Source organism: Notolabrus celidotus, chromosome 11, assembly GCF_009762535.1.
Source record: "Notolabrus celidotus isolate fNotCel1 chromosome 11, fNotCel1.pri, whole genome shotgun sequence".
Taxonomy (NCBI): domain Eukaryota; kingdom Metazoa; phylum Chordata; class Actinopteri; order Labriformes; family Labridae; genus Notolabrus; species Notolabrus celidotus.
In genome coordinates this window covers 26,006,053-26,030,983 of record NC_048282.1, presented here as the reverse complement: position 1 = coordinate 26,030,983, position 24,931 = coordinate 26,006,053, and the positions used below count along the sequence as shown (strand labels likewise).

The 24,931-nt window shown below is 37.3% G+C and overlaps 2 protein-coding genes across 3 annotated transcripts; both read left to right on the top strand.

Moving 5' to 3' along the window:
* Window positions 1-196: 196 nt before the first annotated feature.
* On the top strand, window positions 197-6,139 carry LOC117821764 (deoxynucleoside triphosphate triphosphohydrolase SAMHD1-like). Of its 2 annotated transcripts, XR_004633055.1 has the most exons (6): window positions 197-365; window positions 1,656-1,730; window positions 2,614-2,718; window positions 2,860-2,994; window positions 3,104-3,227; window positions 5,937-6,139. XR_004633055.1 is itself a non-coding variant. In XM_034696253.1 (5 exons), the coding sequence occupies exons 1-5, from the start codon at window positions 363-365 to the stop codon at window positions 3,107-3,109; spliced, it is 324 nt and encodes a 107-aa protein (XP_034552144.1). In that variant the 5' UTR covers window positions 197-362; the 3' UTR covers window positions 3,110-3,437. The 2 variants fall into 2 exon arrangements, 1 of the variants encoding a protein (XP_034552144.1); XM_034696253.1 differs by lacking the exon at window positions 5,937-6,139 and having other exon boundaries at window positions 3,104-3,437.
* Window positions 6,140-8,998: 2,859 nt separating this feature from the next.
* LOC117820969 (deoxynucleoside triphosphate triphosphohydrolase SAMHD1-like) lies at window positions 8,999-19,831 on the top strand. The gene is made up of 15 exons (XM_034694930.1): window positions 8,999-9,087; window positions 9,242-9,251; window positions 9,504-9,664; window positions 9,887-10,002; window positions 11,164-11,243; window positions 11,427-11,582; window positions 11,674-11,774; window positions 15,908-16,022; window positions 16,118-16,209; window positions 16,425-16,540; window positions 17,506-17,645; window positions 17,978-18,052; window positions 18,935-19,039; window positions 19,181-19,315; window positions 19,425-19,831. The coding sequence occupies exons 1-15, from the start codon at window positions 9,059-9,061 to the stop codon at window positions 19,428-19,430; spliced, it is 1,437 nt and encodes a 478-aa protein (XP_034550821.1). The 5' UTR covers window positions 8,999-9,058; the 3' UTR covers window positions 19,431-19,831.
* The last annotated feature ends 5,100 nt before the right edge of the window (window positions 19,832-24,931 follow it).

Below are 24,931 nucleotides of genomic sequence, written 5' to 3'. Positions count from 1 at the left end.
CTTTTACTTCGTTACATTGGGCTGTCCAGTCGCTACTTTTACCGTTCCTTTTTTTCTACATTTTATATTGTTTTATACTCAGCCGATCTCTCACGCAGCTCCTTCTGATCCAGAGCTATAAATAGCTTCAACACTGAATGAACGGAGAAGTAGCTCCGCCCCCGCCTCCACCTACAGCTGGGGAGAGAGGCTGCGTAATACCTGCGTCCCCTTTGGAGGAACATGTTTACCCTGTACCCAACATCCGGACTCTCTCATAACTTCTAAATGACGAGGAGAAACAGTCACATTATGCGCTGCTTACTTTATCTATACGGTTGAAATCTTGAGCTTATAGAACAATTAAATCTTAAAAACATGTCATGGTGAGTAATCAGTTAGGTAAGCTAAGGATCATACTGGTTAATATTAAATCTTAAAAGCATCTTATAGTTAGTTATCAGTTAGGTAAGCTAATGATCATACAGGGTAATATTAAATCTTAAAAGCATGTTATAGTTAGTTATCAGTTAGGTAAGCTAAGGATAGTACTAGTTAATATTAAATCTTAAAAGCATGTCATGGTGAGTTATCAGTTAGGTAAGCTAATGATCATAGTAGTTAATATTAAATCTTAAAAGCATGTCATGGTGAGTTATCAGTTAGGTAAGCTTAGGATCATACTGGTTAACATAAAATCTTAAAAGCATGTTAGAAATGTTGGAAAGTGATCTAAAGTAACTTATAAGAGCAGTAAGGTAGCATGCTAATAAAAACAGCTGCTTCTGAAGCCCAACAGTCACCTCAGAGAGATTCTTCAGGACTGAGTTCATGGCCTTTTTAAACACTTCCAAGTTGTTTTAGTATTTTCAAGTTATGTTTTTAAGTAAGATGTACTGAAAATAAGTTAAAGGTTAAAAAAGAAAGTTTGGAAGGCATAGATATATTTTTTTTGTAATGTTGGAGTATTGATGTTCTGGAGTTCTGATGACATCTCAGACAGTTTGAAGTTCTAGCTTGTTTTAAAAAATGAAAGCGGTTACATTAGTTTGTGCACAGTACAGCTTCTCTTTCTTTAATGTTTGAAAGTAAACCATGCCTAACAGCATTCATTTTGGCATTTTCCTATTTATGTCACTTTATTAAAGGCAGTGTGCACTTCACATTGGTATTAGCATTTCCAATACAGTACAATTTTATATATGATACTACTCACAAGTTACTCACTACTTAAGTAGATTTTTTTTTAGTTACTTATTTACTCTTACTCAAGTACTTATTTCTATGAGTACTCTTACTTCTACTTGAGTAACATCATTAGAAAGTAACAGTAGTTTTACTTGAGTACTGTTTCGGTTTACTCTACCCACCTCTGGACACATTACCCAATTCACTGCCACAGCAAAGCTCAATACTGTGCTCATCTTGCAGTCAATAAGATAAATACACAAATGTTTACATTTTCTCTTGCCTGCATTGTTCTGGGATACAACATGGACAAACACTCTCTAAACAGTCTAAGTTCTTAGAAATGGAATTTGGATGTATAGCAGCATGAGCAGTCATAGAACAAACCAATAAAAACAAAGGAATAAGAACATATCCTTAGTCAAGATGAAAGTAATCTTTAGTATTTTTCTTCCAATTGTTCTCATCTTTTCTGCTCCCTTCTCAAGGCACTGATTTCTGATTGGAAAAAAGAACTGGCTAAACACCTCCCTGGAGGGAAACCAGAGGACTTTGAAGTTTTGGTGAGTTCAGGTGTTTTTTGGCCTCACCTTGAGTAAAAGCATTTGATACTCATTTATAAGATAAGATACTCATTTATTCGTCCCACAACGAGGAAATTCATGGAGTTACAGCAGCAAACAAAAAGGTGTACAGTACAAGAATTTCAACAAGAATATATATAGAAAAAAAAAAATTTCATCAAAGACGACAGCTTGGCCATAGTTATCCTGTCAGCCACCACCTCTACAGGGTCCAGGACTGAGCTGGCCTTCTTCACCAATTAGTTCAGTCTTGCTCTCCTGTATCCTGTCCACCCACAGCAGGTGAAATCCTTCCAATGTGGCGTTCATGTCCAGTGTTAGCTCTGTTAGCATGATGCTACTCTGCCAGTATTCCCTCTGGTGCTGGGTTAGCTCGTCCACCTTATCGTAGATAGATCTTACATTCCCCATAACGCTGGGTGGAAGGACAGGTCGATGTCGTCTTTTTTTAGCTTGCACCTCAGTACCAGCATGTCGTCCTTGCCTCCTTCTCCTCAGCTCGCAGGGAACATGGGGCCTAGCATCGTTTAGCATCAACATGCTACAGGCTGCTCACAGCTGATCTCGTATGTAAACAATGTTACCATGGATACACACGCAAGATCTCCGGACACAGACAGGAACAAAAATAGCAAAAACACCACTGAAAACGTAGCCAGTTTTGGTGTCGATGGCCAACAAATAAGTCATTAAAAGTCATTACAGGCTCCAAATACAAAGATAACTAAACAAATATGAAAAAAAAGTTGAAAAAAGAACATGGAAGAGAGAGCTGCTGCAACAAGCAGCCACTCGAGCTGCGCTAAGCAACGGAAAATTTGATCTGTAAAGATGTTGTCAAATTGTTGTTGTTTTTTTTTAGGTCGCTAGGATGGACTACGGCATGAATGACGAGGACCCTGTGGAAAAATTTCCTTTCTACAGCAAGTTTAATCTTAATGTGGCAAAGTTCATCACTGGAGACCAGGTCAGAACTTAATCTCAATGAAAAGTAGAATTAAAACCTAATTATTTCTTTACATTCAGTAATATTCCTTGGGTTGATTAATTGTAAGTCAGTCTATGTTGTGTTATGTTATTGCTCTTAAATTCAAATGTATCTTGTCAGGCAACCAGGATGGGCACAACACGCTTTTCTGAGGAGCTGGTCAGGGTCTACTACAAGAAGGCTGATGACATGCGTGGATATCTTACTGCCAAGGAGAGTCTTGCCATGTGGTGGAAGCAATTTTTAGATTCTCAGGTAACAACATGTCTGTTGTAAATGTCTGCTTCCCTTTATCTCTCATTAACTTTTCTCTGCACTGCTTTCTTTAAAACTGAAGCACTTACCTGTCTTTATGTCCATGCAGGAATAAGATCCAGAGGAATCTGCCTGAAGTTTTGAAACACAAAGACCAAACCTGCAAGAAGAAAGCAAACATTTTCTAATATCACTGGTTCATTATGATTTATACTATTTCCATGTTGCATAAGGTGAGGGTGTTAGTAATCGGTAAAGACACAATTTGTCCTAAAATGACTAAAAGAGTATAGATTATTTAATATTTAGACCCTGAGCACAGGTCTTCAGAGACCTGTTATTAATGAAAGACACACTGAATGTTTGTTTTCGTTCACCTATTTGGGGGTGTAAATTATATGTCCCAACATGATACCATATTAAATCAGTTGTCTGGAAAATGATATGCTTACTGTTAATGTCACACAGCTATCAAAATACCATTTATTACAATAAAGGAGCCAGCAGTTAATATGAGATTGGCCAATTACGTGACTCATTAAATACAATTAGTTACATCATGTCCTGCTTAAACCTTGAAAAGATCCGCTATTCAGTCACTGGCTGCAGTAACAAGGTTAACCAAATGTCGGGACCTTTCATGGAGCACTTTCAGCAACTTCAGTCAATTTAAGAAGCACCCTCCTTCTTTGTCTTCGTCTCTGTCTCTGTCTTTGACCTTACAATTTTCCTCTCTGTAGTATTTTTATTTTTCTTATTTTTATTTGTTTACACTCTTTATTCTATGTATTCCCACCAGATTATTGTTATGTCTAGTACCTTTGTAATCCTCGAAAATAACTGATGACCTGACTTCCAGCACTTGAACACGGTTTACTCCAGGACTGTTTTTTACTAAATGTTCGCACTATTGAGCCCCTATACGGACATTGGGACTGTTGGGTTATGAGGGATGGGTTTTGTTTTAGAACCAGCTGATCTCATCGTGCAGTTTTCTGTGTACATTTGTCTATTTGTTTTTGTGTGAAAATCAATACAAATTATTGAAGTAAAAAAAATACAATTAGTTACACTTCTATCAACACAGAAAAAAACATTTACAATTTTGATTCAATAGGTAAAAAATCGTCCATATGCTTAAATAATAAAAAAGTGTTTTTGAAAAAATGTAAATAAAATATACAATATCAGCGATACAGTACATCTTAAAGATCAAACACTGGACGGTTAATTGATCTGAATTATTTAACCATCTGAATCCAATGTGATATATCCAAAATAATTCAAGAGTCATTGTCTGAAACCAATGTCTACAGCATGTTTATGAATTGATGTAGTTTTTGGTCGTATCAATGCTTGTTGAGATGTTCTATGTATTCCTTGGTGTTGGGAAAGCTTAGAAATATGTATGTTTAGAGATAACTTGTGCGACTATTTAGAGTTTTAAAATACTTTGTGATTTGGTCTGGTTTTGTTTTTCATGGTTATATTAATGTTGAAATCTGATCTTGACCTGGGTAATGTTTGAATTGGGTTTATTTGGTGATTGTTGTTGTTTGGATTTGGCTATGTTGATGTATCTTTTCTCATCTACAGCATTTTTTTTGGCTCTTTTATTTAGGTGTAACCAATTCTATCTTTTGAAATAGGCTCTCTTGAAGCACTTTGCATTTACATCTAACAATTTGGAATAAGAAGATTTTAAAAAGTTATTCATATACTGTGTGTTTAAAATCATGTATTACAAGTTTAGAAGTGCTTAGAAAACTGTGTGCAATAAACTTAGTAGACAGCTTGGAGTTTATGGTACATGATGGTGTCAGGCAAAAGTGGTGCTCCGACTTTTGCATGGGTGATATGAATTATATGTGCTGTGCACCCACATGAATGAAAACCATTTACTTACCCTGTCCATTTTCAATAATCATATCTTCTTTGCTAACATTAAAGTATAGATAATATTCTATATTTATAAAGATTTTTTTATTTTTACTTTAAAAAGGAACACAACAGGGTGGCAACATTTAAGTCTTCTTAGCTTCAATTCCTAATGACTTCAAATGAAGATGAATACCATCTGTTCATCAGACTAACCATGCCCTGACTCGTACTAACATTTAGGCTTCATATTATTTTAACAGCATGCCATCATCTCCCACCCTATTAGTGAATAGAAAAACAAAACTTAGGATCAAGCTGTTGTTTCCACCAAGCTCTAAACTTGTTGATTCCTGCTGTTAAAAAAAAGCTAAATAAGGTATCTTTTGAGGTTTTGTGGTGCTTGATGTGTCATGTCCCTGCCAGTCTAAAGCGGGTTAGTACTTTTGCGTCGAATCAAAACTGTAGCAAGTGCCATAGGTTTGCATAGCCCTGTACCTACGCAGAAGTCGACCTACATAGCCTGACATGCGCCTCCTTCAATATGTAACAACCAAGCCGCAATCTCAGTCTTTGGAAATGAAGCTGATGCACAATTGCCAAAAACTGCAGTCCTTTGAGCGTCCCTAACAGTAAAAAAAATCATGATTACATCCTGATGCAAAAACTAGTTTGGTCTGGTTAGCTCATTTGTCTATCCACACAAAGAATACAGGGGGGTTAAACTTTTCTATAACTCAATAGTTCTGAACATCATATGGTTAGCGTTTTGCATAATTAGGCACATGCATACAGTCTATGGGCATGGCTGACTTGACTGATGAGTGGTACAGCATTTGATGACTCTTGTTTGACAGGTTTTAACCGACGTCCAACGTGTGAAACAGTTTGATTTGCTAATGCCTTGCTTGGGTGTAACCATGCTACGTTGTTTTGTTTTTACACCTTCTCTCTTGTGCAGCATGTATTTATTACACAAGTTCAATTATTCCAGTTGACTTAGCAGTGTGACAACCCCTCCAGACCACTAGGGGTTCCTGTGTAACTGTTTTTTTGTCTTTCAGATCCGGAGTCATCATCAGGGTGATGAGCTGCACCTGTGCCAGATGGAGCTTTCAACTTAAAGCCTTCTCCCATTTGGTATTTCTCATTGGCCCTCACACTTCACGTGTTGGCATCACGGCGTGCTGCTAGTGTTTTCTTTATTTTATGCACCCATCTTCTGTTCTATTATTTCCTTATTCTTCTAATAAATTTGCACACTCCATGTCTCCTCTCCCGTTTTGTAACATCGTCTGAGCCAGGTTGTAACAGCAGTTACATAAGAGACAATGATTTGATAAAGGGACTTAAAAAGGTTGCACAGAAATACTATCACATCACCATAAAGACTATTTTATTTATGGATCATTTTATTTGTTGTTCTTTCAAAAGTGTCTTTTTGAAAACTGCAACAGCAAGTGCAATCTACAAATTCAGGAAAATGTTGTGGGGTCCATTCAAATATCCAAACCAAACTTCCAAACCAGTTTACTCCTCTTCATTACTTTTTATAAACGGGGATATAGAAACCTCGGACTTTCTGTATTATAGAATGGCATGTCCAATGAAGTCAGTTTAGGATAAATCACATTTCTTCTTGTATAAAATTGGACAATGCATTTTATTGCATGGAAAACTTGTGGTAAACAGTGTAGCTCATCATGATAAGATAGACAAAGAACGTGTGGTGTTTAACTTTAATCAGGGTTATGATATGATTTTTACTGAAGTCACTTTTAACACAGTTTTCTTACTTAAAATCTTGTTGTGCCTTAACTGTGAAATTAATTATTTTATTTGTTCAATTGCCCTCAGAAATTATGATGTTTTACTGTGTTGCTTTTCCTGTTTCATTGTTCAATAACAGAGGACCATAGGGAGAACAACAAAGTTTGGGTGGGGTTGCATATTTGTATGCAGCTCTTGAAATGAGGTGCAGCTTTTTGGGACTCTTGTTTACTGACATTTGATGTTATGTTTTATTGTTCAATAACAAAAGAATATCAGGGCAGTGACACATCTCATAGGTGGGGTGGAGATTTAATTGCCAGGTATTTTCCAACCCTTGGTTGGAACACAACATAACTTAAACTTGAAAGTAAAAAATAATGATACTTAATGATTCTAAGTTACTCTGCACAAGAACAACAGAGTTTATTTATAGTTTTACTTCTCCTCCTCTTTAAGGGTAGGGTTGCATATTTGTATGAAGCTATTTAAATGTGGTACAGATTTTTCGACTCTTGTTTGACAGGTTTTGTCCAACGTCATTAGCTGACATTTGACTGATTACAGTTAAGACTGTTTAACAACTAGTTTGATATATGTTTTTAATGAAAACATCCACAGTAAAATAAAAGGACAAATAGAATTATGTTTTAGTCTTTGTTGTTTTGTTTTTACATCCCCTCTCTCTTGTCAGGATGTAGTTCAATTATTGCAGTTGACTTGTCAACATTCCCTCTCTCTTGTGCAGCATGAAGACATTTATTACATGAGTTCAAATATTCCACTTGACTTGTCAGTCACATATTACAAAGGAGAGACATTGATTTGATGAAGGGTTTTAACAGGGTTGAACAGAAAAACTATCACATCATCACCATAAAGGCTATTTATTTTCTGGATCATATTATTTGTAGTGCTTTCAGAAGTGCCATTCTGAAACTGCAACAGCAAGTGCTTTCCACATTTTCAGGAAAATGTTATGGGGTCTCTAACTGTGTGGTCCTGGATCAAAACCAAACATTAAAACCAGTCTCCACTTCTTCATACTTTTCATCAAAAGGTATAGAAACCTCACTCTTTCTGTGTTAAAAATGGCATTTCTTCTTAACAAAATGTGACAATGCATTCTGTTGTACATAAGTAAGTAAGCATAGTTTCTGGGAAACAGCGTAGTTCATAATAGTTAGAGAGACAAAGGATGTGTGGTGTTTAACTTTAATCAGGGTTATGAAATGCTTTTTACTGAAGTCCCTTTTAACACAGTTTTCTTGCTTAAAATCTTGTTGTGCCTTAACTGTGAAATTAATCATTTTATTTGTTCAATTGCCCACAGAAATTATGATGTTTTTTCTGTGTTGCTTTATGTAACGTTTTGTTGTTTTACAATAGAGAAATGCCAGGAGAACAACAACGTCTAGGTGTGGATGCATATTTGTATGGAGCTCTTTAAATGATGTACAGCTTTTTTGGACTCTTGTTTACTGACATTTGGCTGATTGCAGTTAAGACTGTTTAACAACTCGTTTGATATATATTTTTAATGAAAACATCCATAGTTAAATAAAAGGACAAATAGAATTATGTTTGTAGCCTCTGTTTTGTTTTTACATCCCCTCTCTCTTGTCCAGTATGTAGTTCAATTATTGCAGTTGACTTGCCGGTCAAATATTGCAAAGGAGAGACAATGATATGATAAAGAAAACAGAAATACTATCACATGGTCAGCATGAAAACATAATGACATAAAAAGGTAAAAACATCACACCTTCTGTATGGAAATAGTGCATATCAGTCAATTATGTCAATTGAGACATTTCTTCTTAAAAAATGGAACAATCAAAATGTGTACCTACATATGTGTCTTTCTATGTTTTTGTCTATTAAATCGTCTTGTGAAGGTCTTCTGTACTTTGTGTTGTTCTTTGTGAAATATATGTATTGATTAATGACAGAAGTCAATCATCAGTGCCCAGTCTGGATCAGGTGGTATCATGTGATGTGGTAAAGAAATAAATGCCAGGAATGTTCCAACCCTGGGCGTCACAAAGGTTTAAATAACTTCCACCAGCTGTCAGATCAGCACCAGAGATGTTAGCTTAATACAGATAAAACAGCTAGCAGCTTCAAAGCACTAAAGTAAAATCAATTGATTTAAACAGTAACAGGGAGTAAAGGAAGCGTGTTTGTTACTGTAAATAGACAAACTTGGACAACTGGAAGAAAAGTTCAGAGGTTGGTTTTTCTGATTTGTTTTTTAAATTAATGGTTGTTTTTTGGTTTGGTAGGTTACATCGTTGGATGTCTTTCCAAAATAAGTTTGCCTGTTGAGTCTTGCTCATATATGTAGCTTTCATTGTATTGATTGTCATTGTCATAATACAGTGACTTTTATCTTCCACCTCCTCTTTCAAAAAGGATGGCAACACCAGATCCAGAACCAGAAGAGTAAGTGTCATTTTCCTTGTTGAAAGCAGACTGGAATGTCTAAAAGTAACAAAATCCTGAAAAGAAAATGTATTAATTAAATGTCTCTACAGTTTAGTACTTCATACTTTGTCTCTTATCAACTCTCCTATTTATGTCTTTTTTTTATCTCCAGGAAATACAAGGTAATATACACCACATGCCTTACAACACATCACACCATGTTTTTGTGTCTGTTGAGATAAAAGAGAAAAGAGCTAAATAAACAGAAATGATGATGGCTGGCACAATAACTGCACGCAAACCACTGAGTCCATTGTCAGTATTCCTATCTTAAAGCTACTTCACAGAGTCCTCAGGACAACTGGAGCTTTTTTTTTTCTGGTATTCTTTAAGGTATTTAAGTTTTGTGTTTTTTGTTAATTGTTTTCTGACAGGTGATTAATGATCCCATCCATGGGCTCATTAAGTTGCATCCACTTCTCATTAAAATCATTGACACACCTCAGTTCCAGAGGCTACGACACATTAAGCAGCTTGGAGGTGTCTGCTTTGTTTACCCTGGAGCGACTCACAGCCGCTTTGAACACTCTATCGGGTATGTCAACATATTTCTTTCAAGTAACCTAAGTCAATATCAGATGAAGACTGGTTTGCAGTAAAGCACCTTATCGAAACAATGAAATCAACATAAAAAGTACATATCTTATCATGAATGTTTATCCTTTTGAATAGTTGTGCAACAGCATCCTAAAGGGAAAGTTGAATTCCATGTTCGTTTCTTCCTTTTCTTGTTCATTGTTGTATGTTTTGTTTAAAGGACGGGATACTTAGCAGGGAAGCTTGCAGAGAATCTAAGATCAAGTCAGCCAAAGCTTGAAATCACTGATGAGGACATCCTTTGTGTGAAGATCGCTGGTCTCTGTCACGATCTCGGTGAGTAATGCACCTCTCATCGATATTAGATCGAAAGTTAAAATATTGACATATCCCTTCCCTTTAAAGTAAAATAAAAATAAGGGCTTCCCCCATTAACAATTTAAGGCTCATCCATAATGAAAGTACTTTGTCATGTTACTTTTTAATAAAAGTAATGTGATAAAACAGTAAGATAACCTTACTAAGCAGATGGATGGTCAGATTCCATGTCTCTCATCAGGCTGCTCCATTTTGTGAAAGCTTCAAGCTGATACGCTTGTTCCTGGTCAGAGAATGATTGGACCAATGAGCATCATTTTAGGAGAAAGAGGTGGGGCACTGTTTAGTTTGGACGTAAGCCTGTGAAGTAGGGATGCACCGAAATGAAAAGTCTTGTCCGAAACCGAAAACCAAAAGCAAGGAAACCAAGGCAGAAAACCAAAAACCGAAACCCCCACAACAACAACAAAGGCAGACAACTTAGCATGCTTGCTGGTGTTGCTCCTGGCTTTTCAAAATCAGATGAGGGCCTGGAGAGGGCCCAACTGTATCAACAGTTTTGTGCTACTCAGCATTCTCTGCGTGGACGGCGACTTCATACGAGAAGAAAGGTTTTTATTCTCTATAAGTCTGAACGTAAACAGTTGTTAGCCTCTCTGCTAGCCCGCTAGCCCAATTTAGCTTGTTGTTTAGCATAGACTAAACTGGTGTCTATGGAATGAACCAGTTTTCCAGGCTGGAAGCTGGTTCACTCGCAGTCGAAACACGAAAAGCCAGTTCTCCGAACTCCGAACTGGCCCTGAAACTGCCTTGGTGGAAAAGGGGTATATGAGGAAATAGTGGCTTCCCAGCCAATCAGGGTGAGGTAGTACGGGGGAGTAGCTCTGATTGGTCTGTGATAACGGGAAAGAGGGGAATAATAAAATTGCTTGATACAAAGACATTGGAAAACGCAGAGATTTCGCCACAATGTCAAATTACTTCACTTACAGATAAGTACCGATCGGTGTTCTGACCTTTTCTCCAAACCCAACAGAAAAAAGTACTTATTTTTTACACCATTCTTACCAATAGCAGCTTTAATCACAAGTTATTAATCACTGAGCCTGTAATAAAATTAATTTAATTCAACCCCAGAAAAAAGGTAGTTTTTACACACATTTATTTCTCTATATCAAGGTCATGGGCCATTTTCCCACCTGTTTGATGGTTGCTTCCTACCCAAAACAAAGAAATCAGAAGAAAAGAAAAACTGGAAGGTAAGAAATGATCACGTCATATGTGCATGGTGCAACCAACCCCCCAAAAAATGAAGCATATTTAAAAAATAAATCAATTCCATGATAAATACAAACCATTCCTGTTTAGGCATTGAGTCATTGTTTGTTTTTTTACTTTCATTTTGTATTTATAACATTTTAATGAGTCTCTATGTCTCCTAGCATGAACAAGGCTCTTGTGACATGTTTGACCACCTGGTGAGAAGTAATAAACTTGAGCCGGTGATGAAGGAATATGGACTGAAAGAAAAGGACATGACTTTCATCAAGGAGATGTTTTTTGGACCTTTGGACACTAAAAGAAATACAGACCAGAAGGTCAGTTCAGCTCATGGGAGTTGTGTGAAATCAGCCTGTGTTCTTATCGTGACATTGCCACTAATGCCAATATTGTCTATCATCTTCACAGTGGCCATATAATGGCAGGGAGGAGAAAAAGGCCTTCCTCTATGACATTGTGTCCAACAAAAGGAGTGGCGTGGACGTGGACAAGTTTGACTACCTACTCAGGTGATTTTTAGTGAACTTGCTGTAGATAAACTTTATTTTTCAGACAGTGTTGTGGAAGTTTTCGCCGTTACTTCCCGTTGCTGGTGAATAATGAAATAGAGACTTCTGCCGGCCGACAAGGTTTTATTTTCTTTGCAAGGAAAAGGTCAGTCAACACCCGAGCGGTTGGAATGGAGAAAGACCTCGAACATGGGGAAAGCTCGAACATTTATACCTGAGGACCGCCCCCTAAGGTGTGTTTCACACCCTTTGTCTGTTGCAGGTATCTACATCAGGGTGGGGTCCCTAAGGTGTTTTTCACACCCTTTCACACCCTTTGTCTGTTGTAGGTATCTGCACCAGGATGGGATTGTGTATTCATCAAGGAGGTTTCAGGGTCTAGACGTCACAATTTAAAACACAATGGGACCTAGTGTCTTGATGAGGGGTCAAGAGATGGGGCGTCTCGGGCAGTTGACCACAAAGGAACGGATTTTACCATTACAATTCTCCCTTTTGATCATTCATTGATCATTTAAGAGAAAAACAAAACAAAACAATTGTCACAACTTAATTATCCGACACATTAATTCCATGGATTTGTAGATGTATCATCATGGCAGTTGTTTACAAGAGAAGAATTAAACAAAACAAAACAAGACAAAACAAAACAAAACAAAACAAAACAAAACAAAACAAAACAAAACAAAACAAAACAACATTATTTACACAATGTCTTCATCAGAGTCAGAGTCTGAGCTGGGGTAATGGTGGGGATCTCTGTTTGGAGCAAGGGTTTTGTCAGTAGCGGTCACGATTGAGTGCCAATCGTGTGGGCTTCAGGGGTTTCTGCATAGGTACTTGTCATATGATATAATATGCATGAATTTGGCCTGATCGCCAAATTTCAGGATAAACAGTACAGATGAATGTTGTTCTTTGTCCTTCTGTCAGAGTGACAGTCTTGGCAGGTTTGTAGGTGTACTGTAGGCTTCTATCAGCATCTCCGAACATGATATGGTCAGGATCAGGTGGTGCATGGTGTAGTTCTCGGCCTTGTTCGTCCTCGCGTTGACAACTGAGTTCCTCCGTTGACTCAGGGACCTTCCTGCAGTGGCTGGCGTGAATCTACGTAACTCTCTCAACGATCTTCACAGCAGTATGCGTTGTTAGGAGCACCTGGAATGGACATCGCCGGCGTTTGGAGTGCCAGTGTTTCCTTCTTAGGTTCTTTATCACCACTCAGTCATCAGGATGGAAATCATGGAGTGATGTGGAAACTGGTTGTGGAAGGGCTGACTTCACCTGCGTTATGTGTTGCACGAACCATACATGATTGACAAAATTTTTGTGCATGAACTGAAAACCTTAGGTGAACCAGTGTTGAGTTATGGCGTCCGACATTCCCCCTTTTGACACATGTTACAACCCATGTGTCAATTTGCAAAGGCAGGTCAGAGCCACACTGCTTCTTTCTGTGTGGCACCGCAGCGTCTCCACAACGTCTTTTCTTATGATGTTGCTAAGGACTGTAGTGCTGTAAGGAAACTGGGAATAGAGATTGGAGTTGAACAAAGAATCAAGGATAATGGGTTGGAGAGTAGGTCTTTTGCAGCGGTATCAGCTTTTGCGTTTCCTAGAGAGACAGAATCTGAGTTGTTAGTATTAGCAAAGCATTTACAAACAGCAATTGAGTTTGGGAGCAAAATGGCATCTAGAAGAGCTGTGACCCTGTCCTGATGGAGAAGAAGATTTCAGATTTTAAGAATTGTCTGTGTTTCAACAAAAAAGAAAAAGATTTAGAAGTGCTTTTAGGTACCAGCTGGATTTTTCTAGGAGTGTTCACAACAGATGTTAAACTTTTGGAACAGCACTGCAGTGTCTGGGAAAAAAAACAAAACAAAAAACAAACAAACAAACAAAAAAAAAATAAACCTTCTTTTTCCTTCTCATTTCTAGTTCCTTTCCCTTCAGTTTTTTTCTTCTAAAATTGATATGTTTCTTAAACTGAGGGATCCCCCTATTGGGAATCCAAACTCAGCTGTCCAGGCATTTAAATATTTTAGACTTTTATCCCCATATTTCCTTCTCATGACATCCACAATAGGTCCCTCTGGAGGTTTCACCTCTACAGACTTTTTACTGCCCATTCCAAATGTGATGCTCGTGCACAACAGATTACAATACAGACGTCTCTGTATTATCCCGTATATGCTATAAGCAATCAAAAGCACATTCCGTTTAGGCTATAAATGATAAATGCTCATTTCGTTTAGGCTACAAATGATAAAAGCTCATTTCGTTTTTTAGGCTACAAATGATAAAAGCTCATTTCGTTAAGCTACAAATGATAAAAGCTCATTTCGTTTAGGCTACAAATGATAAAAGCTCATTTCGTTTACAAATGATAAAAGCTCATTTTGTTTAGGCTACAAATGATAAAAGCTCATTTCGTTTTTTAGGCTACAAATGATAAAAGCTCATTTCGTTTTTTAGGCTACAAATGATAAAAGCTCATTTCGTTAAGCTACAAATGATAAAAGCTCATTTCGTTTAGGCTACAAATGATAAAAGCTCATTTCGTTTACAAATGATAAAGCTCATTTTGTTTAGGCTACAAATGATAAAAGCTCATTTCGTTTTTTAGGCTACAAATGATAAAAGCTCATTTCGTTTACAAATGATAAAAGCTCATTTTGTTTAGGCTACAAATGATAAAAGCTCATTTCGTTTTTTAGGCTACAAATGATAAAAGCTCATTTCGTTAAGCTACAAATGATAAAAGCTCATTTCGTTTAGGCTACAAATGATAAAAGCTCATTTCGTTTACAAATGATAAAAGCTCATTTTGTTTAGGCTACAAATGATAAAAGCTCATTTCGTTTTTTTAGGCTACAAATGATAAAAGCTCATTTCGTTAAGCTACAAATGATAAAAGCTCATTTCGTTTAGGCTACAAATGATAAAAGCTCATTTCGTTTACAAATGATAAAAGCTCATTTTGTTTAGGCTACAAATGATAAAAGCTCATTTCGTTTTTTTTAGGCTACAAATGATAAAAGCTCATTTCGTTAAGCTACAAATGATAAAAGCTCATTTCGTTTAGTCTACAAATGATAAAAGCTCATTTCGTTAAGCTACAAATGATAAAAGCTCATTTCGTTTTTTAGGCTACAAATGATAAAAGCTCATTTCGTTAAGCTACAAATGATAAAAGCTCATTTCGTTTTTTAGGCTACAAATGATAAAAGCTCATTTCGTTAAGCTACAAATGATAAAAGCTTGCCAACTGTGGATAATACAAGAAAAGGAAATATTCTGCCAAATTAAACCGTTTTTCAATCAAGGACAATCTTTTGAATATCAATATTTCAGTGCTCACCAGATGAATTTCGCTAAATTGCGTTCGTGGAATCCCTGCGGCAAAGATCTGGGGCGTCTGCGGTCAGTCCTCCCTTCTCAGAAAGAGATTTGAGGTAAGAGGCTGGAAAACTTTTTACTTCCAGGATGGCCTGTCACTGACCGCGCTCCGTCCCAGACGATCGCTCGAGGGATCCCACTTCTGACACCAAATTGTTGTGGAAGTTTTCGCCGTTACTTCCCGTTGCTGGTGAATAATGAAATAGAGACTTCTGCCGGCCGACAAGGTTTTATTTTCTTTGCAAGGAAAAGGTCAGTCAACACCCGAGCGGTTGGAATGGAGAAAGACCTCGAACATGGGGAAAGCTCGAACATTTATACCTGAGGACCGCCCCCTAAGGTGTGTTTCACACCCTTTGTCTGTTGCAGGTATCTACATCAGGGTGGGGTCCCTAAGGTGTTTTTCACACCCTTTCACACCCTTTGTCTGTTGTAGGTATCTGCACCAGGATGGGATTGTGTATTCATCAAGGAGGTTTCAGGGTCTAGACGTCACAATTTAAAACACAATGGGACCTAGTGTCTTGATGAGGGGTCAAGAGATGGGGCGTCTCGGGCAGTTGACCACAAAGGAACGGATTTTACCATTACAACAGCTAAAGCAAATTTGTTTTTCTCCTGAACAGTTATGGTGTTCACCTGAGTATTTCAATAATAAGCAGCATTTTACAGCAAATTCCGCCTGAGTTGACACTCATATTCTCGACACGTTTCCTATTTCTGTCTCTCCTCAGAGACAGCTACTATCTCGGAATCAAGACCAACTTTGACTACCACCGCTTCATGAAGTTTGCCAAAGTGTTTGAGGTAGAAGGCATGACGCGGAAGTACATCTGCAACAGAGACAAGGTGCTGACAGTGAAACTCGTGTTTTTTATCAGATTATAAATAGAAAACATTAAGTATCTTAACTTGGGACTAAACTATGACAATAACCTCTACAGGAAGTCAACAACATGTATGACCTGTTCCAAACAAGACACTCTCTCCACAGAAGAGCCTACCAGCACAAAGTCACCCAAATCATACAACATATGTAAGTGCTTTCCTTCAGTTATTAGTAGAGTTTAACTCTGTGACTTTCAACTGGTGGGTCAAGGTCGTAAAGTGGGTCGCAGATGTGTAAAAAAAACTGAAAGGTAGAAGCACAGCTCTGACGACATTAAATTAGGTGTTCTTCTAGAGTAGCTTATTTGATTTGCTGTATCATTTTCTTCTTTAATCAACATTATGTTTGGTATGATCATCCAGGATTGCTGAGGCTTTTTTAAAAGCAGACGACCACATCAACATTAAAGGATCAGATGGGGGAATTTTCACTCTCTCCACAGCCATAAATGACATGGTGGCCTACACAAAGCTAACAGGTGTGTACATTCTGTGTGGTGTTAGTACAATCCAGGGGAATTTGCTTTCGGGTCTTTGTTCAGCCAAAATTCTTTGGCAATTTGGTGAATTTCACAGAGCAACATCAACATCCCAACTGGCCTTTCTGATCATTTCTAACATGTTTGATATTTCAAATCTGAACGATTGTGTCAGCACCTTCTGGAGGTGTCTATGTAGCCAATGAGAGAGGACAGAGTCACTGAAGCCTTAGTCATACATACAGAAAACTCCTTAAAACTTCCTGAACACAAACAGATTAATTTTTTATCCTGACTTTACTTGTACCTTTTCGAGTTGTGGTGAGCTGATGTGAGAGCAAAGCAGGTAAAAGTCAGCAACATTTGCTACAAGTGAGCGGGTGACAGTAATTATATTTATATAATTATGATATAGAAACTTCTGGGATTTAAGATGGGGTGAAAGGAAGCGGAAACAGTCCTTTCGTCAGATAAATGAAAATGTGACATTCTTTTTGGAAATCATGGATTCTGCTCTAAAGAGGAGAGGGACCACCTAGCTTGTTATCAGCACCTTTTCAAATGCCAGCATCCAGAATAGTATGGGGATGCATGAGTGTCCATCGCATGGGCAGCTTACATATTTGGGAAGTGACCATTAATGCTGAACAATATATACAATGTTGGAGTAACTCATTCAGCCATCCAGACAATGCATTACAAGGGGAGACCTTGCATATTTCAGGAAGACAATGCAGATATTACTACAGCATGGCTACCTAGTAGTACTCAAGTTATTGTTATGCAACTCAAATCACTGACACCAGATCCTGCATATAACGTGAAGCTGTACTGACTTTTAAATAATCATGCCAAATTGAACAAACATTTTAGAAAACAAATTAGATTTACCAAGGTTTTTGTGTCATTATTTGTAAAACAACGGTTTATTCCAACTCATCTCTCTTGCTCTGTTTGTCTTTTAGACAGTGTGTTCGAACAAATACTCAACTCTTACAATGAGGAACTGGCAGAGGCAAGGAAGATTCTGGAAGACATCGTCTCTCGAAAAATACCCAAGTTTGTGGGTGAGACTAGGCCAAGGGCACCCATCGAGGATAGGGAGGTATAACTTTGTTTTCCTGTACGCTTCTATGTGACACATTACCCAATTCACTGCCACAGCAAAGCTCAATACTGTGCTCATCTTGCAGTCAATAAGATAAATACACAAATGTTTGCATTTTCTCTTGCCAGCATTGTTCTGGGATACAACATGGACAAACACTCTCTTAACAGTCTCAGTTCTTTGAAATGGAATTTGGATTTATAGTAGCATGAGCAGACATAGAACAAACCAATACAAACAAAGGAATAACAACATATCCTTAGTCAAGATGAAAGTAATCTTTAGCCTTTTCTTCCAACTGTTTTCATCTTTTCTGCTCCCTTCTCCAGAGACTCATTACTGATTGGAAAGCAGAACTGTCTGGACACCTCCCTGAAGGGGAACCAGAGGACTTTGAAGTTTTGGTGAGTTTAGGTGTTTTTTGGCCTCACCTTGAGTAAAAGCATTTGATACTCATTTATAAGATAAGATACTCATTTATTCGTCCCACAACGAGGAAATTCATGGAGTTACAGCAGCAAACAAAAAGGTGTACAGTACAAGAATTTCAACAAGAATATATATATAAAAAAAAAAATTTCATCAAAGACGACAGCTTGGCCATAGTTATCCTGTCAGCCACCACCTCTACAGGGTCCAGGACTGAGCTGGCCTTCTTCACCAGTTAGTTCAGTATTGCTCTCCTGTATCCTGTCCACCCACAGCAGGTGAAATCCTTCCAATGTGGCGTTCATGTCCGGTGTTAGCTCTGTTAGCATGATGCTACTCTGCCAGTATTCCCTCTGGTGCTGGGTTAGCTCGTCCACCTTATCGTAGATAGATCTTACATTCCCCATAACGCTGGGTGGAAGGACAGGTCGATGTCGTCTTTTTTTAGCTTGCACCTCAGTACCAGCATGTCGTCCTTGCCTCCTTTTCCTCAGCTCGCAGGGAACATGGGGCCTAGCATCGTTTAGCATCAACATGCTACAGGCTGCTCACAGCTGATCTCGTATGTAAACAATGTTACCATGGATACACACGCAAGATCTCCGGACACAGACAGGAACAAAAATAGCAAAAACACCACTGAAAACGTAGCCAGTTTTGGTGTCGATGGCCAACAAATAAGTCATTAAAAGTCATTACAGGCTCCAAATACAAAGATAACTAAACAGATATGAAAAAAAAGTTGAAAAAAGAACATGGAAGAGAGAGCTGCTGCAACAAGCAGCCACTCGAGCTGCGCTAAGCAACGGAAAATTTGATCTGTAAAGATGTTGTCAAATTGTTGTTGTTTTTTTTAGGTCGCTAGGATGGACTACGGCATGGATGACGAGGACCCTGTGGAAAAATTTCCTTTCTACAGCAAGTTTAATGTTAATGTGGCAAAGTTCATCACTGGAGACCAGGTCAGAACTTAATCTCAATGAAAAGTAGAATTAAAACCTAATTATTTCTTTACATTCAGTAATATTCCTTGGGTTGATTAATTGTAAGTCAGTCTATGTTGTGTTATGTTATTGCTCTTAAATTCAAATGTATCCTGTCAGGCAACCAGGATGGGCACAACACGCTTTTCTGAGGAGCTGGTCAGGGTCTACTACAAGAAGGCTGATGACATGCGTGGATATCTTACTGCCAAGGAGAGACTTGATGAGTGGTGGGAGACATTTTTAGATTCTCAGGTAACAACATGTCTGTTGTAAATGTCTGCTTCCCTTTATCTCTCATTAACTTTTCTCTGCACTGCTTTCTTTACAACTGAAGCACTTACCTGTCTTTATGTCCATGCAGGAATAAGATCCAGAGGAATCTGCCTGAAGTTTTGAAACACAAAGACCAAACCTGCAAGAAGAAAGCAAACATTTTCTAATATCACTGGTTCATTATGATTTATACTATTTCCATGTTGCATAAGGTGAGGGTGTAAGTAATCGGTAAAGACACAATTTGTCCTAAAATGACTAAAAGAGTATAGATTATTTCATATTTAGACCCTGAGCACAGGTCTTCAGAGACCTGTTATTAATGAAAGACACACTGAATGTTTGTTTTCGTTCACCTATTTGGGGGTGTAAATTATATGTCCCAACATGATACCATATTAAATCAGTTGTCTGGAAAATGATATGCTTACTGTTGATGTCACACAGCTATCAAAATACCATTTATTACAATAAAGGAGCCAGCAGTTAATATGAGATTGGCCAATTACGTGACTCATTAAATACAATTAGTTACATCATGTCCTGCTTAAACCTTGAAAAGATCCGCTATTCAGTCACTGGCTGCAGTAACAAGGTTAACCAAATGTCGGGACCTTTCATGGAGCACTTTCAGCAACTTCAGTCAATTTAAGAAGCACCCTCCTTCTTTGTCTTCGTCTCTGTCTCTGTCTTTGACCTTACAATTTTCCTCTCTGTAGTATTTTTATTTTTCTTATTTTTATTTGTTTAGACTCTTTATTCTATGTATTCCCACCAGATTATTGTTATGTCTAGTACCTTTGTAATCCTCGAAAATAACTGATGACCTGACTTCCAGCACTTGAACACGGTTTACTCCAGGACTGTTTTTTACTAAATGTTCGCACTATTGAGCCCCTATACGGACATTGGGACTGTTGGGTTATGAGGGATGGGTTTTGTTTTAGAACCAGCTGATCTCATCGTGCAGTTTTCTGTGTACATTTGTCTATTTGTTTTTGTGTGAAAATCAATACAAATTATTGAAGTAAAAAAAATACAATTAGTTACACTTCTATCAACACAGAAAAAAACATTTACAATTTTGATTCAATAGGTAAAAAATCGTCCATATGCTTAAATAATAAAAAAGTGTTTTTTGAAAAAATGTAAATAAAATATACAATATCAGCGATACAGTACATCTTAAAGATCAAACACTGGACGGTTAATTGATCTGAATTATTTAACCATCTGAATCCAATGTGATATATCCAAAATAATTCAAGAGTCATTGTCTGAAACCAATGTCTACAGCATGTTTATGAATTGATGTAGTTTTTGGTCGTATCAATGCTTGTTGAGATGTTCTATGTATTCCTTGGTGTTGGGAAAGCTTAGAAATATGTATGTTTAGAGATAACTTGTGCGACTATTTAGAGTTTTAAAATACTTTGTGATTTGGTCTGGTTTTGTTTTTCATGGTTATATTAATGTTGAAATCTGATCTTGACCTGGGTAATGTTTGAATTGGGTTTATTTGGTGATTGTTGTTGTTTGGATTTGGCTATGTTGATGTATCTTTTCTCATCTACAGCATTTTTTTTGGCTCTTTTATTTAGGTGTAACCAATTCTATCTTTTGAAATAGGCTCTCTTGAAGCACTTTGCATTTACATCTAACAATTTGGAATAAGAAGATTTTAAAAAGTTATTCATATACTGTGTGTTTAAAATCATGTATTACAAGTTTAGAAGTGCTTAGAAAACTGTGTGCAATAAACTTAGTAGACAGCTTGGAGTTTATGGTACATGATGGTGTCAGGCAAAAGTGGTGCTCCGACTTTTGCATGGGTGATATGAATTATATGTGCTGTGCACCCACATGAATGAAAACCATTTACTTACCCTGTCCATTTTCAATAATCATATCTTCTTTGCTAACATTAAAGTATAGATAATATTCTATATTTATAAAGATTTTTTTATTTTTACTTTAAAAAGGAAGACAACAGGGTGGCAACATTTAAGTCTTCTTAGCTTCAATTCCTAATGACTTCAAATGAAGATGAATACCATCTGTTCATCAGACTAACCATGCCCTGACTCGTACTAACATTTAGGCTTCATATTATTTTAACAGCATGCCATCATCTCCCACCCTATTAGTGAATAGAAAAACAAAACTTAGGATCAAGCTGTTGTTTCCACCAAGCTCTAAACTTGTTGATTCCTGCTGTTAAAAAAAAGCTAAATAAGGTATCTTTTGAGGTTTTGTGGTGCTTGATGTGTCATGTCCCTGCCAGTCTAAAGCGGGTTAGTACTTTTGCGTCGAATCAAAACTGTAGCAAGTGCCATAGGTTTGCATAGCCCTGTACCTACGCAGAAGTCGACCTACATAGCCTGACATGCGCCTCCTTCAATATGTAACAACCAAGCCGCAATCTCAGTCTTTGGAAATGAAGCTGATGCACAATTGCCAAAAACTGCAGTCCTTTGAGCGTCCCTAACAGTAAAAAAAATCATGATTACATCCTGATGCAAAAACTAGTTTGGTCTGGTTAGCTCATTTGTCTATCCACACAAAGAATACAGGGGGGTTAAACTTTTCTATAACTCAATAGTTCTGAACATCATATGGTTAGCGTTTTGCATAATTAGGCACATGCATACAGTCTATGGGCATGGCTGACTTGACTGATGAGTGGGCACACTGTAGCTCTTAGCGAGGCCTGCCTTATAACTCCACCGGACGACCAAAAGTTGGGTTGAGTCAGGATTTTCAGTATGGTGCCAGCCGTTGATAGAGTGTCAGAACTCCACTTCAAAAACCAATGGGTGACAACGCTGAAGCAACGTCCATGTTTTATACAGGCTATCTTACACTTTGAAAGACCCCAAACGCAAGCCCTGTGATTGGTCTGCTGGGTAGCATTGTATTTCCTTCTTTACTACATTTCTCTAATGCTAAACATCTATCTGCTCCAACTCCAACAAAATACAAAGTGGATTCAGTCATCATGGTTACCTGTGCACAAACAAGCAGGGAATGTAGTGGAACCAGAAACTGGCAGAACAACTTGATATAAATCTCACTGTGAACTAGCATTTGGGCAGAGTATTGCAAAGTAATGCAGGAAAAGAACCATACAATGTCTAAAATCCTTATAACTTGGTTTACCTTGAACACTTTGAATCTAAATAACATGGCTCTTTAAGGACCTCTAATTTTACAGCTTTTTAAAAAAAAAAAAATACAGTGACTTAGGTTTAAATGAGTTTCATCCAGAACAGGGGTTCCCAAACTTTTCAGCCCGCGACCCCCAAAATATAAGTGCCAAAGACTTGTGACCCCCACTTTCCCTCGAAGTGATTAAATGTTGCTTCATACTTCAAAATAAGTTTGCCTACATGCACATGTGACGGTGCTGCTGTGAAATAACCTGCTGCTACTGATCCTTTTGTTAATTCACTCTTAGCTTACCCTAACCCTAGATTTAGGAGTCATCTGGCAACAAAGAAAGGCAGAAAACTAATGAAATGAACTTATTTTCAGGGTTTTATTTAAAATGTAATCACTATGTTTGTCTATATTTTTTAAATAATGGGTAAAATAAGTAAATCAAAATACTTAAAAATAAAAAATAAAAAAATTGGAAGACATCTATTGGTGTCTCAGAGGGTCCCGACCCACACTTTGGGAACCCCAGATCTAGAACACGGTATAAAAAATATTGGTCATCTGTGCAGAGAGCTGGCCAGAAATGTAATAAAGTAATAAAGCACTAACTTGATTAGTACTGAATTTGAATAAGTTTCATCTGGCAGGTGTTTCACTTGAAGTGTCATTACAAAACATGGACAATGTAAGGTACTGTAGAATACCTTACCTTGAAGCCTCCACGCACATCACCACGTTTCACATCGAGAGGTCTTTGGATTTAGGATATTTAACCACTGCCTTGGCAAAACGTGGATTAGCAGATTTAAAAAGGGCCGGCATGTTGTCACTGTGTGTTTCTGGGAGTTTCGCGTCCACGCTCTGGCCTCATTCGCTCCTCTATATTTGGCTCCACCTTCTGCGCTCAGCCACAGGACAGGGACCCTCTGTCAAGTCACATGCACGCTGCAAGGAATTTACCGGAAGCAAGGTGTTTAACCTGCGAAATAAATCCTCTTGTTCACGTGTTCCCAAAAATATATTCAGAATTTTCAGTCAAGGTAAATGTAGGTATCATTAAATATTTTTTTATTCACCAGAAATATCTTTGTTCTTGTATTCAAGGTCACCACAGAAGTCATGTAGGCTTATTATTTTAATTATTTCAATTGTTATTTTAATCACTATTATTTTAATCATTGCTTTAACATTGATCTATCGTATTTAATTATTTATTTATCTATTTATTTCTTGTATTCTTCTGATCATGTTAACGCTACCTTATTTTGACCTTTTTTTCCACTACTACTTATTTTATTAATTTCACTGTATTGATTTTATTTTATTTTAAAGTATTTTATTTATAATCATGCCTTTTATAATTTTACCATTGCTGTTGTTTTCTGTCCCTCTGTTATTCTGTGAAGCACTTTGGGCTGCATGTTTATATAAGATAAGATAAGATAAGATAAGATAAGATAAGATATACTTTATTGGTCCCCCATTGGGGGAAATTCTTTTGTTACACCAGCTTACAACACGGGACAGGGGAATACAACAATGTACTAACATAGTTAAAGTTTTATGTATGAAAGGTGATAAATAAAGTTGAGTTGAGTTGAGTTGAGTTGAGTTAGTTTACATTTAATTATTGTTTCACACTTCCATTTGGTAGCTTATAACAGTCTTTTTCGATTGTGTACACACATTATCTGAAAGCATGCCTCATACTCTCAGAACTCTACACACAAATCAAAAAACACACACACAATGGGCAAAACCCCTCAATTCACCTGCAAAATTAAACTTTATATTCAAAACAATGTTATTTCTTCTCAAAATGCAATATTATTTTCAAATGACACACAAACCACCATATGAATAGACATTTATAAGAACCAGTTGAACACTGATGTGCTCAATGTAAAACACTGATGAATGGAAAACACTTCTTCTCCATACATCATAATGACTTAGGCCTTTTTTTTGTTCAGTGTTAAACTTATTACAGACAGTACATACATAAGTGTGTTGTAAAATATTTTAGAATATTGTTTTTATTCTCAAAACACATAAATACACGGAAACAAATATATTTCAGACAAAATAAACAGTGCACACAGTGTACATCCCAACCAACACAAAGTTGCACAAACTGTGGTCTACATACAAAACAACAGAATAATTTACTGTATACAGTTACAGTAAAAAAAAAAAAAAAAAAGTTTTAAAAACTATGCTGCATCCTCTCTCATCTGTTTTGGTCTGGCCACAGCACCTGATCCACATAACAAGCAATGTTTTCCCTGGCCAAGCAGCGGACGGAAACAAAGCTCTGATTGTTAATTGTAAAACTGTGTGACAGGTGTTTGCTCATGTGATGAGTCAGTGTGCATAGTAGGGCAATTAACTTTAGATTTTGAATGACAGTGTGTTCCTTGTGAAAACAAGAGATTT